The sequence below is a fragment of the Lepidochelys kempii genome, chromosome 13 (assembly GCF_965140265.1).
Source record: "Lepidochelys kempii isolate rLepKem1 chromosome 13, rLepKem1.hap2, whole genome shotgun sequence".
Lineage (NCBI taxonomy): Eukaryota > Metazoa > Chordata > Testudines > Cheloniidae > Lepidochelys > Lepidochelys kempii.
The window spans coordinates 13750691-13768093 of NC_133268.1; the positions used below are offsets into that span (position 1 = coordinate 13750691).

Sequence of the window (17403 nt, forward strand, 5' to 3'; positions counted from 1 at the left end):
ATTATTCACTTTTCATTGCTTTTGCAAACTGCTTAATATAAATTCGAATGAATTCCTTTTTCTGGGCATGATGTACTACAAATAGCCCTGGGGTTTTATGACCAATCCCTTATAAATTATGTAGAGCATAGATACAGATGGAGTCAAATAGGAAAGAATTCAGATCCAGTATTCCCTCAGGATTTCCTCCTATATGTCTCACAAACTGGATAAGAGAGGATCAGCCTCAGAAGCTCATCTGCAGTGTCAGGCACCTAGGAGGTTATGCACATAATTCCTAATTTTCAAACATATTAAGCTTTTGCCAACAAAGATTATAAATTAAAGCATATTATTTTCAACTCCACGCCCAGGAGAATTACTCATGTAAATTCTCAGATGAACTGAGATGAGCAGAGGACTCTAGAGAGAAGTGATTAGAAAAATTAAGGAAGTTCATTGGTCTGAAAGGCATCAACGAGGGCTTTCACATTAGCCAAATTCGCTAACTTCAGCAGAGTTAGACTAAGGATGAATATGTGGTCCTTTCTGTTTCCAAGAGTTTGCACAAATAATCTCTGCCAATATAGACCATTACAAGTTCAATTGAAACTTGTGTCTAAAAAACCTGGCAGTAGGGCCCTTAAAGTTTTGGGTTATGGCAATTATGATTTAGACTCCCCTTTCCAAGGCAAGCACTCTGGGCCTGATTCTTGATTACATTAAGGCCATCTTAGACTCTTTTAGCAGTGCAGATGGGTCTTAAAGTAGGTGTACAATATTAACTTACTCCCCTTACATCTTTGACAGTGTAAAGGGACCTTTAAGTTGCCTTAGTGTAAATGAGACTTAGATCCTATCTTTTTATATGTCTGAAGTGTATTTAGCTCACTATTCTTGCCATGTTAATAAACAACTCTGGTTTTGATTCATAAATTAATTAATCACATTAATCATTAATCACATGGTTTCAATGTTGAAAAAGAGGGGACACACGTTTTGTGAAAACTTTCATGAATTTTTTCCCAACTTTTCAACCAGCTTTAAGGCTCATCAGTGCAACAGAGTTAGGATAGACACAAAAATGAGCCCACAATTTTGAGTATCTTGATTATTTACAGTTATATTCATAGTAGATGAGTTGTCAAACTATACAGCTTATAAAATCTTTAAATTTCACTGGAGAGTTTGTCTTTGAAGTAGCAACAAAACTAAGTATTCTTGGCCTCTAAACATCTGTGGGAGCAGTGTAGAATTATGAACTCAATGGAAATTTGGATACGTTTACATATGTCCAAATCTTACCTTGTGGTAGCACCTAAAATAGGCAGCACGCTCATCTGAAAACTTCTCCAGTCGTTTTGGCCCTTTGCTTGAAGCTTTCTTGAATACTAACCAGCATCTCTGATAAATCTGGAAGCACAAAAGAGTAAGCTTGGCATCTCCAATGACTTGAATATCGCTGACATTTGCATAAAATGCTTTCTTTTTGATGCTTGTGCATGTGAACTTTTTACAAGTCACAAACTAATTGTTGCTTAGAGTAAAAACAAAACATTCTATCCACCATGGATCTTAGATAGATTTACTGAAATCAGAAGAAAGAAAATGAGGGTTTTGAAGACAGATCCAGGGGGAAAAAATCATCACTGGCCTGATTTCAGAATACAATGGCATGAAGAAAAAGCTTCGGAACAAAATACTTGTCTGATCATTTCCTTTAATGTTAGGCACTAGAGGGAAAAGGATGCAAATCATGGACTTGCTAATGCAAGATCGTTTCTGTTCCCAGGGGATCAATACTATAGCGTGAACAGTTGAATGATTTTTATTTAGACATATTGTATTATTGTAATGGGAGTAATTAAAATAGACATAGGATTCAGTCTTGCTACATGCAGTTCAGATAGCAACTTTGTAAAATCTTGGTCAGAGCAGACAGGCAGGTATGGAACTTTCCATAACAAAGACAGGAAACAACACTCTGTTTCTGAAGGGATTGGAAAAGTTACTGGGCAACACAAAGGCAAAATCATTCAATTATCCTGGAATCTAGAACTAAAGGTTGGTCCCAATGAAGTCAATGGGAATTTTACCAACATTTTGCCATTAATCATTCCCATATGTTCACTGTATTCACCTGATATTTATTTTTTGAGCTCTTCTTCTGCTTAACAGAACACCAGGGAAGTTGAAGGAGTATTTCATAAAGCCCCCATAAACCCAGCCTTTACCCACCTGTCTCTCCAATTACTGCTCTAGTCCCCTTAATCTGTTCACTTTAAATATAATTGTGCCACTTACTGATTATCATTAATTGTACTATGGTAGCATCTGGGAGCCAACCAAAATTGCCACACTTTCAGAAATGTGTGGCTAAGTTAGAAAGAGTTCACAGAAAAAAGTGATAAAAGGTTTAGAAAACTTGACCTTTGAGGAAAGGTTAAAAAACTGGGCATGCTTAGTCTAGTCTTGAGAAACAATGACTGAGCGGGGACCTGATGAAGAGTCTTCAGGTATGTTAAGCAACTAAATATCAAAGCCCTAAAATTGTGACACCCCTCAAAATGCATTCACAAGACCATTTCTAATTGTATGATTCACAAACAAAACTGGACTCACAAAAAACATGTTTAAAGAAAACAAGGAACGTTGACATTAAAGAATCATCATGTTTTCCATACCTCCCCCTCCCCTTTCTAGTAGATTAAATGTAGCACAGAATAACATATTTACTCATAACACTGAAATAGAAAATAAAGAATTATTAATGATAAGATTAAGAGCTTTGATAGCTGTATTTTTAATTATTTGTAATTATGTATAGATGAATTAAACACTTAGGTCAGGGTTTTGGTCAGCATATGCGTGGTTTTGGCAATTCTTTCACATAGGATTGCTAATCTGCTTGAAATGTTATTGCTGACAGAAAACAACATGTTGTGTTGGAAGACATAAGTAAAAACAGTCAGAAACATGAAATGAAGGAGTACTTGTGGCACCTTAGAGACTAACAAATTTAGTCTCTAAGGTGCCACAAGTACTCCTTTTCTTTTTGTGAATACAGACTAACACGGCTGCTACTCTGAAACCAAACATGAAATGATAAATAAATAAATTTAACAAAACAAAAAAACTTTTTTCTCGGGAAACCCAGGGCAGTGACACAAAAACAATCTGAGCCATAAACTGCAAACGCAGCAGGAAAAATACAGAAGATGGGTACCTGAAGCTTGCACATGTGTAATGTATGGGTTACCTAAAATCCAAAGGGTTGATGTGCTAAAAGCCAATGGGATAAAGATTAAATAATCTGTAACGCAGAAATGTATAAGAGACCTAAGTGAGCATGGTTCCAAACAGGAGAAACATCAGATCAGAAACTGAACAGGGAGGTTGTGGAGTCCCCATCATTGGTGGTTTTTAAAAATAGGTTGGACAAACCCATCTGGGATGGTCTAGGTTTACTTGGTCCTGCCTCAGTGCAGGGGGCCTGACCTGATGACCATCTGAGGTCCCTTCCAGCCCCGCATTTCTAGGAGTCTAAACTATTGTGGCCCCATCGTGCAAGGTACTTTAGAAACAGACTAATATGTAGTCCCTGGCCCAGAGAGTTTATAATCTAAATTTTAGAGACAAGATAGCAAATGGTAAGGAAGGGGGATATAACACAAGCAGAGTGAAAAAATGTGGTGGGCTGAGAGCATCATGTTAGTGCCATGGGTTTTCTACACTTCAGGGCAGTGTTCTGTTCGGATGGGGATTAGCTAAATGGAAAGACATGGGAAGGGTGGGACAGGAGGGAGAAAGAGCAAAGAAGACAGAATGAAGGAAGGAAGTGGGTATGAGAGGAAGAATTGTTCAGTGGTTAGGGCACTAATCTAGGATTTGGGAGAGTCAGATTCAACTCCCTGCTCTGCCACCGACAGTCTGTCATTGGGCAAGTCACTTAGGAAACTAAGGCACTGACAGTCTATCTGTAGAATGGAAACAACAGCACTTCCCTACCTCAGATGGATGTTATGAAGATAACTGTATTTAAGATTATTGTAAGGTGCTCAGATATGGGAGCCATGTACTTGCCTCAAACAGAAAGTGGAGTGAGGTGCTGGCTTTGGGGTAGGGAAAAGTAGTTCTGGTTCCTTACAACTGTTGCTTCCCATACAACTGCGTTCTAAACCCCCTTCAGTCTGAGGGCTGTTCTAAACTTAACACTTAAGTTGAGCTAGCTATAGTGCTCAGGAGTGTCTACACTACAGAGCTATAGAAACACCACTGCAGTGCAGTGTGCCGTTGTAGCGTCTGTAGTGTCGACAGCTTGATTCTCCCTTGTCCACTACCAAAATCCTCTCAGAGGTCTTTAGTTACTCCATTATAGCCAGACTCCAGGATCTCTATTCTTTCCTCCCACTCTTTGAACCCTCTGTTGCTTCCAAGAAGGTGAGCGACACATGTTTTGACTTCTTATCCTTCCTTGACCTCCATGACTGCATCCTCTTCTTGTTTTCCTCCAACCTCAGATTTCTCCCTCAGTATCTCTTTAGGTCAGTGTCTTCCTTCTCCTCAGCCACTGTGCTTGAGGGCTTACAGAGGCCCCACCTTCTCTTCTTTACATACAGTCTCTCTCATACAGTCACATAGCTTGAACTACCATTTTTATGCTGGTATTCTTTCATATCTATTTTTCCCATCCATCCTCAGTCTGTCTCTCTAACATCTTCCTCTGGGTGTCTGGTGCAGAGGCTCAACCTGAAATTGCCTAAGGCAGAAGCCATTGGCAAGACTGTAGCTGTCCAGGGCTTCTTGTACTCACCTTCACCAGAGAGACCAGTACTACCTGGACCTCTTCCCCACTCCTGCTCTTTCCTTCCGAGATCTCCCTATTCCCCACTCTGTCACTATTAACATCCTTCCTGTCTTTCAGACGTGGTATCGTCTGGGATGCCATCTTCAAGCCTTGTTCCCTCCCCTTCTCCTCCCCCCCCCCCACATATATTCAGGTTGTATCTAAATATTCCTCCACACCATTTGTAATATCCATCCTACTTTCTCTCTAGACAGCTCAAAACTCCTGTCCACACCAATAACATTTCCTGTCTTGATTACCGTAACCCCCTCCTCTCTAGCCTCCTACCACCTACCTTACCCCTGCATACCTGGCACAAATGACGTGGCAGTTTTGGGTACACAGCCAATGCATAATCAGCATTTTAGAGGAAGAAAGGCTGAGTTAAATTGTAATGAATTTAACAGTGTCCATCACTTAAAAATGCAGAGGAATGCCAGCAACTGCCGCATTCTTGAGGTGAAATTGTTTTCAGCAGCTAGGCAAATACAAGCAGAGTTACAGACTTAGAGGATCCAGAAGCTAGATGAACAATTTCTGCCTTAATAAAATAGCCACTAGATAAACTATAAAGGTTAAGTGTGATTATTGGAATCTGGAAAGTTAACAGACAGAAGGGAAATGTATTTATTTGTTGAGTGTAACAGCTGGGAAGGCATTCATTTTTAAGTCAGTAATATTAATTTTTTATACATTTATAAATCTTGCTTTGAGTCTGATGCTCTGTTGACATCATGTATGTATATTTGTATACAGAATACCATTGGTGTGCATGGCACTTTACAGAAAACAGCCTTTTACTATTTATAAATAAAATCACTGGGTTTATCTACCTCCAGCATGGACAATAACTAGTGCTTCAAAAGGTATAGAGCAGGACACTGTTCCTGCTCCTTTGTCTGGTTCTACCTGGGGGAGGATAACCCTGGTGCAGACACTGCAAAAGACAGCTATAAGACTGCCTTCTAAGGGTGCTCCTGCACGCCCCAGCATAAGGGGAGTGGGACCAGGAGCACGAAGGTGTGCTGGGGGCTGGACTGTAGCAAAGCCCAGAGATTCTGGGCAGCTCTGCAGCCTGCTTTATCTGAGAGGCCCTCAGGGCTACCTACCAGGGAACACAGCAACTTCGGGCCAGGAGGGTGTGAAAGAGGCTTAATCACTCTCCATCTATGCGGCAAGTCCTGCACTTCACCTCTTAAAAGTGCAGCACAATTTCACTCCAGGTGTCCTTGTGTGGTCCGCTTCATGGCACTGTCTGTGTGCCCCCTGAGGTGCATTATCGGATAAGGCGGGGAGGAGTGCCTTTCTCAAATAGTCTCACTAGTGGAGACAGGATGCCACACTACATGGATCACTGATCTGCTGTGTGTCAGAGGAGATTTTCCTGTCTTTGTGACAGGTTTCAGAGTAGCAGCCTTGTTAGTCTCTATTCACAAAAAGAAAAGGAGTACTTGTTGCACCTTAGAGACTAACCAATTTATTTGAGCATAAGCTTTCGTGGGCTACAGCCCACTTCATCGGATGTGACACTCACTAGGTGCCACTAGTACTCCTTTTCTTTTTCCTGTCTTTGTGTGATCCAATACAATGGGCACATAGCTCTTGATTTTGTGTCTCTCTCATTCTACCACTGGGAGTTACGGACACATATTTAGAGAGTAGCGTATCTGATTATGGAAACTCCCCAACTATTCTAGAGCGTGTGGATTCAGATTCAGATTCAAGCAGTAAAAATACTGCATTGTGAAAATGAGTGCGTTTCAGAAACCTTTTGGATCCACTTATTCTTACTCAGTGCTCAACATCCACTATATAAATTACAGCTATTACGCATTGCTACTGACAGATATGAAATGGATCGTTGGGAAAATGAAAATATTTGAAGACACGAATCACTTTCTCATGATGCTTCCAAGCACACAGCCTCAGAGAAGGATGGTCTTGTGCTTAAGGTGCCAGTATAAGAACTGAGAGAGCCAGGGTTTCTTGCCAGCTCAGCCACAAGTCTCCCATGTTATCGGGGAAAGTCATCTGTGTACCTTAGTCTCTTCATCTGTAAAAAACTGAATGATAAAATATTCCTCTCTCACAGAAGTGTTTTGAGGATAAATTTGTTCATGAGGTGATCAGGCAGTAAGATGATGAGCACCACTACATTTTTAAAATGAAATGTTTGTGTGCATTAGATATACACTTGCAGCAAAATGATCCATTTACTGTGCAATTACACAGACTCCAAAACTATAGCAAAGTACTTCTAAGTAATCTTCAGAGCCAGTCAGGTTTCACCCTAAGTCTAACTAAGGAAACAAATTTCACAAAGGATACAGCTCAAACGCAGTAACAATTAATGGGCCAAATTCACCACTGTTATTTGCATTCCAGACTTGTCTAACACTGAAAGTAGAAAATATACCAGCAGAAAAATCTGACCTACTATCTTCTTGGGTCAGATCTTGCTTTTGACTTTTATGCTTTTGATACAGCAGGATGTTGATTGCAAAGAACAATGGAAGGAAAAAGCCTAGAGTTATTTATTATCTTCGTGCTCTTGCCTGAGTACCATAGGCTTTACTAGTTAAAACATAAGAATAGTTACTTACAGCCTAGGTCTGGTGTCACATTGCAATGAGAACACTTACTTTGTGCTGCTTTCTACTTGAAAGAGTCTCAGATGTTGATTATACTTTACATCTGGGAATGTTTGAGGTGGTTTCTGGATGAGAGCAGGAGGTTAGTAAGTAATTTTCTACAATACTTAATTTGAAATACTATCTTGAGAGTTTATGGGACACATGCTAACCAAGTCATTAAGCTGTCAATTTACTTAGGATAACCTTCCTAATATCAAACATTAAGCAGACATCTTTATGATACTTTAAAAAGGTTAGGAAGAAATATAAAAGTGCTACCGAAGATAATGTCTTCTAGTTTCCTTTGATCTAAGTTTGAATTAAAGACTAGTGATTGACTATACACACTAATACAATGTAAAGCCTGAATTCATGGAAGTAAAATGTAGGATGTAGGACAGCTTAGTGTAGAAAAATTCATAATTGGATCCATATGTATTTTATGACCAACAAATGTCTACCCGGATTAAACCTAACAAAATACAACAGCAGGTAATGAAGACAAGAACTAGAGGCCATGTTATGAAACAAGAATATACAGAAAACTCAGGCAGAACTATTTCATGAGGTGGATTAGGATTTTAGATTGTAATCTCTTTGGAGCAGGACTGTCTTTTTTACTCTTTGTACAGTGTCTAGCACAACAGGATCCTGGTCCATACACTATGGTAATACAAATAATAAAGAAAACACTGATGGAGAAGATCACTAAACCAAATAATGTTAATCACATTTAAGAAACAAGGGGCATTCAATTTATGCACTCTGCCTAAGTGAATTATTGGACATCTCTGATGGAAACACTAACTTGGGGCTTGATCCAGAGCCAATTGAAGACAATGGGAACCTTTCCATAGTTTCAATGGACTTTGGATCAGGCCTTTGGAAAACAATCCATGGTGCTCATTCTGGCTAATTCCCAGGGAAATCAATGAGAAGTTGGCTGGAGTAAAGACTTCAGGCTAGATCTTTGGATTGAGACAAACTGGGGTGGGTTGGGGGGGAAGAAATTATCACGCAATCTGGATTCAGAGTAACAGCCGTGTTAGTCTGTATTCGCAAAAAGAAAAGGAGTACTTGTGGCACCTTAGAGACTAACCAATTTATTTGAGCATGAGCTTTCGTGAGCTACAGCTCAGATGAAGTGAGCTGTAGCTCACGAAAGCTCATGCTCAAATAAATTGGTTAGTCTCTAAGGTGCCACAAGTACTCCTTTTCTTTTTACACAATCTGGAATTACATGAAGAAAATATGGTACACTCTTTGGGCCTGTTATTTTGAAAGTTCTGTGCATATATTCATCAGTTTCACATGCATTTCCCACTGAGTATTTACACACACACACACCCCTCATTTGTCATATCCATGTGAAAAACACCTGCAAAGCATCTGCCTCTTGTAGAGAAAACTCAGTCTACCTTGTGTGCCTGCTCTAAGGCTAACAGACATAATCATGCAGTTCTATTGCAATAGGGCCCTTGTGCAGACTAGAGGCTGCACTGAAAATAGCATTACCAGCTTCCCGTACCAGCTCAGATAACAGTATGTCACAGGGTCACAGTATGTCACAGTATGTCACTAGCTATCCCCAGCCTTCAATTTGGATGTAACCAGAAATTTCTGTTAAATAATTATTTACACCTCTGCATTGTTGATATAAACCAAATCATGACAGAGATGGAAAGCAGGAAACCCGTGTTGTATAATTACTTAGAAAAGAGTACGGCTGAGCTTTTAAAGGTGAGTTAGGCATCCAACTCCCATTGAAATTATTGGTCACCGGGTGCCTAACTCCCTTTGGCTCTTATGAAGATCTCAGCCGATAACTCCATTCAGCAAGCATGTGCCCAACTTCAAGCAGAGGATTAACCCCATTGACTTCACTGAAATTACTCATATGCTTAAGTACTTTGCTCAGGACCTGTGATCCACACCAGATACAAATGTTATAGCTTATGAGAAGTAGCCTCAGATTCTCAGTTCTACCCCGGACAGTGACTCTTTTGTTGACTAATCTTGTTTCTATCCCCTGTTTTTCAATCTTTCCCTACTTTCCATTTTATCCTTTTTCCCTCTGAGTATTGTTCTGTTCTGCTAATAACTTTTACTGTCTCCCTTCCCCCAATGAAGAACAGTCTGGGACATTTACAGCCTATTGAGAATTCTCTCCGATTTTCCAGTTTATTGGTAATTCAAGAACATGTTCTGTTGAACCCTAGAGTTACTAGCGTTTGTGAATTGCATTGTTCAAGGATTTTTAAAGAGTGACCAAGATGAAAACCCTCTGTTTAATCTAGCAAAAATAGATCTTACTTCAAGACTTAAAAAAAACAAAATAAAAAAACAATAAAACCTCTTATGCATTTACCTGGGCTTTGCAATTAGGACATGTGTTGCAATTGTTTTTTTTTCTGAGCATCTTTATTATTTGTTATGGGGAAAATTTTCATAGGCACAATGAGGAGTAGGGTATCTTTGTGCCTCTGAAAAATCATCCCGTTTGTATGATCATGGCACGTAGAAGCTCCAGCCAAAAACAGGGCCCCATTGTGCCATGCTATACAAACCTGTCATGAAAAGCTTAGTCTATTTTAACCATATAAACCCTACAATTTGAGACAATATTCTCCTCAAACCCTTCTCCCAATGAGAGAAGAGGTTGGAGAACCAGACTGGCTTCCAAGTAGGGGAAAAAAATAGTTAGAGATTTTTATTATATCTCTTGAGTATTGATCCCGGTTTGTTACTTCACTTACAAATGAAACAACCATTTCAGTTCAGAAACTTTACAGCTCAATACACTGGAAAATAAAAGTCCCATAGTACCTCTTTTTTAAAGTATTATGGTCTTGATGAGAACCATTATACTGGGCTAGTGGTGTTATCTTTATATAAAAAAATTGGATTAGAGGTCTGGTCTTAGCCAGTTACAATAAAAGAGAGAGACAAGGCAGTCAGTCAAATTTCATTGCCTTTCTTACTAAAAATTGTCTTTTTTTTTATTTAAGAACAATGTATAACAAAGAGAGATATACAATACCCAGTCCTTATGGAACCAAAGCTTGCAGCTGATGGCAGCCTGATCCCAGTCCTGTCCGGTTCAGTCAATAACTCAAACTTACATTCTTTTATAGATAGACAGTTGACAATCAATAACTTCACTTTTTACATTAAGGACCATTGTGCATATCCACTTTTTTCTGGTACACATTGCAAATTTCCAAGTAAATATTGCAATACACAAATTTTCCATACTAATGCAGCCAGTGCCTCTTGAAGTTAGAACATTTATTCTGATAAATAGGATATTATACTAAACATTAAGCAGTTAAACTGTCTATTCTTAAAAAAGATGACAATTTTATTATACACATTATTCTTAATGCTTGCTAGGGGTTTGATTCACTTGACAATAGGCCTTTACATAGCAACAGGTCCTTTGACTGAACGGTCAACAGTGGTTAGAGCAGAACACTAAGATTTTGGACTATGAATCTGTTTCAGATTCCAACCCTGGTCTTGCATACTGGTTTTAAGATTTTACTATAATTAGTGTCAAGTTTGATTTCATCCTAAAGTTTATGTTTCATATGCTGGCCAGAATGATTACAGCTGCACATTTTAGATTGTTTGATACGTACCTATGGGTCTTCCCTATTCTAGATGCACTTGCCTTCTCAGCCCTACTTCTATCAAACAATTCTATGACCTCATACTTAGTAGTTGTTTTTTCAGAGGAGGTTAAACAGCCTGCTACTTCAACAGGAGAGGGTCTTTATTAGTTATCTTTCCAGCCAAGAAAACACGTAATTCTACCTAAATATTACAGATGAAGAAAGTAAACGAATTAAAAACATCCAGGTTTCAGAGTAACAGCCGTGTTAGTCTGTATTCGCAAAAAGAAAAGGAGTGCTTGTGGCACCTTAGAGACTAACCAATTTATTTGAGCATGAGCTTTCGTGAGCTACAGCTCACTTCATCGGATGCATACCGAAGAGTTCCCAGAGGTTACCTACTACAGGACAGGCCTAACAAAGAAAATAACAGAACGCCACTAGCCGTCACCTTCAGCCCCCAACTAAAACCCCTCCAACGCATTATTAAGGATCTACAACCTATCCTAAAGGATGACCCAACACTCTCACAAATCTTGGGAGACAGGCCAGTCCTTGCCTACAGACAGCCCCGCAACCTGAAGCAAATACTCACCAACAACCACATACCACACAACAGAACCACTAACCCAGGAACTTATCCTTGCAACAAAGCCCGTTGCCAATTGTGCCCACATATCTATTCAGGGGACACCATCACAGGGCCTAATAACATCAGACACACTATCAGAGGCTCGTTCACCCGCACATCCACCAATGTGATATATGCCATCATGTGCCAGCAATGCCCCTCTGCCATGTACATTGGTCAAACTGGACAGTCTCTACGTAAAAGAATAAATGGACACAAATCAGATGTCAAGAATTATAACATTCATAAACCAGTCGGAGAACACTTCAATCTCTCTGGTCACGCAATCAGAGACATGAAGGTCGCTATCTTAAAACAAAAAAACTTCAAATCCAGACTCCAGCGAGAAACTGCTGAATTAGAATTCATTTGCAAATTGGATACTATTAATTTAGGCTTAAATAGAGACTGGGAGTGGCTAAGTCATTATGCAAGGTAGCCTATTTCCCCTTGTTTTTTCTACCCACCCCCCCCCCAGATGTTCTGGTTTAACTTGGATTTAAACTTGGAGAGTGGTCAGTTTGGATGAGCTATTACCAGCAGGAGAGTGAGTTTGTGTGTGTGGTTTTTGGGAGGGGGGTGAGGGGGTGAGAGAACCTGGATTTGTGCAGGAAATGGCCCAACTTGATTATCTTGCACATTGTGAAGAGAGTTGTCACTTTGGATGGGCTATTACCAGCAGGAGAGTGAATTTGTGTGGGGGGGGGCGGAGGGTGAGAAAACCTGGATTTGTGCTGGAAATGGCCCAACCTGATGCTCACTTTAGATAAGCTATTACCAGCAGGACAGTGGGGTGGGAGGAGGTATTGTTTCATATTCTCTGTGTGTATATAAAGTCTGCTGCAGTTTCCACGGCATGCATCCGATGACGTGAGCTGTAGCTCACGAAAGCTCATGCTCAAATAAATGGGTGAGTCTCTAAGGTGCCACAAGTCCGCCTTTTCTTTTTTTAAAAACATCCAGTTATAGTAACAATAAAACATACTAAAGAAAGAACACAGATCGAACGTTGTCAATGGAGATTGTTACACCACTTGTAGTTGTTCTACCAAATAGGATGGACTTCCCTATAAGACTTTATCTTCCTCATTGTTCCAGCCTTTTGACTCCGATACTCAGCAATTTACAAATACATTCGGGGGTTACACAAGGTGGAGAAAATATATTGTTCCTACAAGAATGTGCGTACCTAAAATCCATCCTGTCTAAGCCCAGAGGAACAAAATAAAATAGTTATGGATCCTCCTCTGCGACGTGAGGAGCGTTCAAGTCCACATGGCATTCTAATGTCCCATCCAAAGCAGTAGGTAGTTTCATATTTTGCAATGATATTTGCAGACTTCATATTTGCCACTACAGCATCAAATATAGGTTCTATACTCATGGGAATGAAGTAGTGTAGCCCACACACTTCCTAGGTGTGGTGTTCTGTCCCATCTAGTGGCACAGAGACCACTTAGAGAGAGAGAGAGATAAAATGAGTCTGCTCTACAGCCTTAGCTAACAGCCAGCTGGCTTTTAGCTCATGCAGTAGAGGCTCCAGAGGTCCCCGGTTCGATCCCGCCCGCCAATGACCGGGGTCTGTCGGCGTTACAGTAGTACAGGGGTTCTCAAACTTAATTGCGCCGTGACCCCCTTCTGACAACAAAAATTACTACACGACCTCAGGAGGGGGGACCAAAGTCTGAGCTCGCCTCAGCCCTGCTGCTCTGGAGGTGGGGGCCAAAGCGTAAGGGCTTCAGCCCCAGGCAGGGGCCTGTAACGTGAGTCCTGGCACCCAGGGCTGAAGCCCTTGGGCTTTAGCTTCAGCTGGGGGCAGTAGAGATTGGGCTTTGGCCCCAGACCCCAGCAAGTCTAAGCAAGTCCTGGCAACCCCATTAAAATGGGGTTGCGACCCATTTTGGGGTCCCGACCCATAGTTTGAGAACCTCAGAAGTAGTAGATTGTAGCAATTCTGGCAGGTGGTGCCAATATTTGATCATTGAAGGGTGTGATAGAGAAAAAAGTATAATGTAAGTAATATTTACTTCGCACAAGACATGTTTGCTCTCTGAAAATCCTCAATATGCCAAGTGACCAAAGTTATGAGAAATGTGGCTAGATCAAAAGATTTGGAAGAAAAATAATTTAGAAAGGAGATGTTTTGGGAATTCAGGTACCACAGCAATGAGCAAGCTATAAATACCTTGACAGACAGATCAATAAATCCATGTTCACCACTTCACTTTCTTTGCATCCAAACAAACAGGAAGCAGGAAAAGAAATGAGGACACAGGGAGCCATCAGTGCACTGTTAGTTTTCCAAGTGCAGATTCAGAGAAATAATTTATCTAATGCTTAAATTAAAATGGAACAACAATAGCCTCACACTTTTATATTGATTCAGACACATGGCAGCTACTACAGCAAAAGCTTTACACAGCTAAGAAGAAATCTTGAAGTCAAATGGCAGGAATTAGTTATGGGTGAAGAAATTCAAACAATGCCTGAATAGATACCATTGGGACAGAAGACTTCTGAGGCACCTGGAATTCCTCCCAGCTCAATGTTTGACTAGACCACTAAGAACCAGAGGGAGAAAAAAAAGATGACATTCAAGCAGTCAGTCAAAAAGGAATTTGATGAGATAGTAGCAAAACCAGAGATTTCATGGATAGAGCTGTGAAAATCCGTACAAGGGAAGGAGAAAAGAATCAAATTTCCTGGGTATGTTGAATGAGAGTTTCAATCCTGCTTTGGTATTTTTTGTTATTTTCATGAAGGATAGGAGCCAAACAAACGCAAAGGTAGAATATAGCATTAGAACAGTCAGCATCAGTTCATCCAGATTAAAACTTATTTTTTTTAAAATCATCGTATGATTCTTAACGTCAGCAAGTAAATGCTACATATTGTCAGGTTTACGGGTCTGATCCAGTAAGGTGCTGAGCCCTCTGCCCCCAATCTAGCAAAGCACTAAGCAAATTGCAATTATAAACAGAGATCAGACTTCAACCACACTTATAAAACACTACCATGTACTACACACGCTGCAGTTCACACCTTCATGGTCATACATGGCAAGCAAGATAAGCCTGCAGTCAGTAACAAGCAGAGCTGGGTGGGGAAACTGGATTCCCATCCTGCAAAAATCTTTGCTAATTGAATTTTTTTCTCATTCTGAGTTGGCATGAACCAGAGACCTCTGTAATTTTTCAAGGTCCCTGTGATCCACTCATGCCAGAATAGCCAATAGTCCAGTGGTTACCCCACTAAAGTGGGATGTTGGAAACCCAAGTTCAAGTACTTATTCTACCTAACTCAGAGCAAGGACTTGAACCTGGATTTCCCAGGTGAGTACCCTAAGCACCTGGCTATTTGTGGGGGAAAGGAAGTCAGTCAGTCTGTCTGACTCTCTCCCTTCCCTCCTCCCCAAACCCCACAAACAAACTCAAGCTTGGACCAGAAAAATCCTTCCCAATGAAAGCTCACGGAAATGTATCAGTTCTAACTCAGCACTTTCTAATGAAACCTTTTTTCTTTTCTTTTTTTTCAGAAAAAATTTCCAGCTAGTTTGTGTGACCAGACTTCATCAAATGAGCAGACTTGGTCAAAGTAAGAAGAAGGTGCTATGCAAATTTTAAAACAGACAATTTAAATTGTTCACTTTGGGACATCACTGCCACAGGCTAAGAACTAACAAAAACAGCTGCTGAAAGGCAATTAGTTATGTACATTAATGGATTAACAAATTAATCTGCAGCTAGCAAGGTTCTATCACTTCACTAACCAAATGGTAATATTGTTAAACAGTACTTTGTTGGAATTTACACTTCATAAACTAGGAATGGTGGATAACATGGTCACATGGAGTGATAGTGAGCAAGCAACTGGCTGTGTCCCTTAATTATTTATGTATAGGCTAACACTTTAATGTTTTGTTGCATAACGTAGTCTGCAGCAAACTCTGTGATTGGTTAATCCAGGCCAGGATTCAAACAGACCCTGTTCCTCAGTCTGAGCTGAGAGTCAATTTTCTAGATTCCCTGTGTCCCTAGCAGCCTTGGTATAAAAGTTTGTTACACCAGGGTCTGCCACAAGAGAAACTGCATAAAATGGCATTCTTAACACTCCTACATTGGTATGTATTAATATGAATCTAAATAGCCAAAGTATGTTGGTTCCCACGAGCACTAATTCATTAATATAGAGAGCCACCAAACAAAATGGGACTGACATGTTGTGAGGCTAAGGCCATCCTAATGCCAGGGAGCAGAGGCTAATATCAGGAAGTGAGTTTCAGTTGGCCTGACCAGCTCAGTGTACCTCAATTCATTAATGTCATAATCTAACAGATGTCACGTAAGGTATCCTTGGAAAATCAACACGCTGATCATTACCGTACACATACCCCACAAGAATATTAAACACCCAAAGGGCTGTACAAATGCAAAGGAAATATGGAACTAAAATGTGTTTGAACCAGATAAGTCTGGGGATTGGATAAACAAGTTTTTTTTTCTCCAGACACAGCCAAGGCCGATGCCTCCATTCAGGTGTAATCACAGACATCTGGCAATCAGTCAAGTGGCCATCCATTGGCATACTGGAGACTGCAGGGACAAATCAATTTGCATTGTAAAAAGCATGAGTAGGGAAGAAACGGAGGTGAAAGTAAGCCGGTATGGCAAGAGCCGGTGCACCATACTGGGGTGGATCAGCTTCCCCAGCTGCAATTTAAAGGGCCTGCGGCTCTCAGCAGCGGCTGGAGCCCCCAGCCCTTTAAATTGCTGCCAGCGCCCCGCTGCCGGAGCCCTGGGGTAGCGGTGGCAGGGTTGGGGTGGAAATTTAAAGGGCCCAGGGCGGTAGAGGCGGTAGAACCCACTGCTCTGGGTTGCACCCCAAAAAACCAACATGTGTGTATGTAAGAATCACCAGTTATCTGCCAATAACAATGCCAGGACAGCCGAGTTCCTCTTCTCAAAGATAGGAAAAGAGGGGACATACATGTTCTCCAAGCACAGTCCCACAGCCTATGTCAGAGAGGGTGGAGTAGACAATGTATGTGTCTCCGTATTCAGCTTGTGTTAGTGCTCAAATACAATGACAATCAATATATCATAAATAGGATACCTAGTCTGTCTTGTTAGGAGATAGATATATTGTTTTTACCCCCCTCACACTGTTGTCACGTTGGACTTTGGGACCAAACGAGTAAAACAGTGTAAACTTACTACAGAATTGAATAATGTGTGCAGAAGGGCGATTTCTCCCCCTGAGTATCACTACACCCGAATGTAACCTCATTTACCTTGTAGACCCTAAAATAAGATGCTAATTAGAACATTAAATAGCTATTAGCCTTTACATGTGTCAAGGATCCTTCCCCACTCTGAACTCTAGGGTACAGATGTGGGGACCTGCATGAAAACCTCCTAAACTTACTTTTACCAGCTTAGGTTAAAACTTCCCCAAGGTACAAACTATTTTACCCTTTGCCCTTGGACTTCCACTGCCATCACCAAACGTTTATTTATTAGGAAAGTGTTGTTTGGAAACGTCTTTCCCCCCAAAATCCTCCCAACCCTTGCTCCCCACTTCCTGGGGAAGGTTTGGTAAAAATCCTCACCAATTTGCATAGGTGACCCCAGACCCAAACCCTTGAATCTTAAGAACAATGAAAAAGCATTCAGTTTCTGAAAAGAAGGATTTTAATAGAAG

At 40.6% G+C, this 17403-nt stretch overlaps 1 protein-coding gene across 5 annotated transcripts in view; it reads right to left on the reverse strand.

The window, feature by feature from the left end:
- DOK5 (docking protein 5) overlaps positions 1 to 17403 on the reverse strand; it is a 92046-nt gene that overhangs the window by 43618 nt on the left and 31025 nt on the right. For all 5 annotated transcript variants that reach the window (XR_012154670.1, XR_012154671.1, XR_012154669.1 and 2 more), the window contains exon 2: positions 1285 to 1392. Coding sequence is in view for 2 of the 5 variants with exons in the window: in XM_073309327.1 (XP_073165428.1) it covers positions 1285 to 1392 (108 nt within the window). In the remaining 3 variants the exon portion in view is untranslated. The remainder of the gene's footprint in view (positions 1 to 1284; positions 1393 to 17403) is intronic.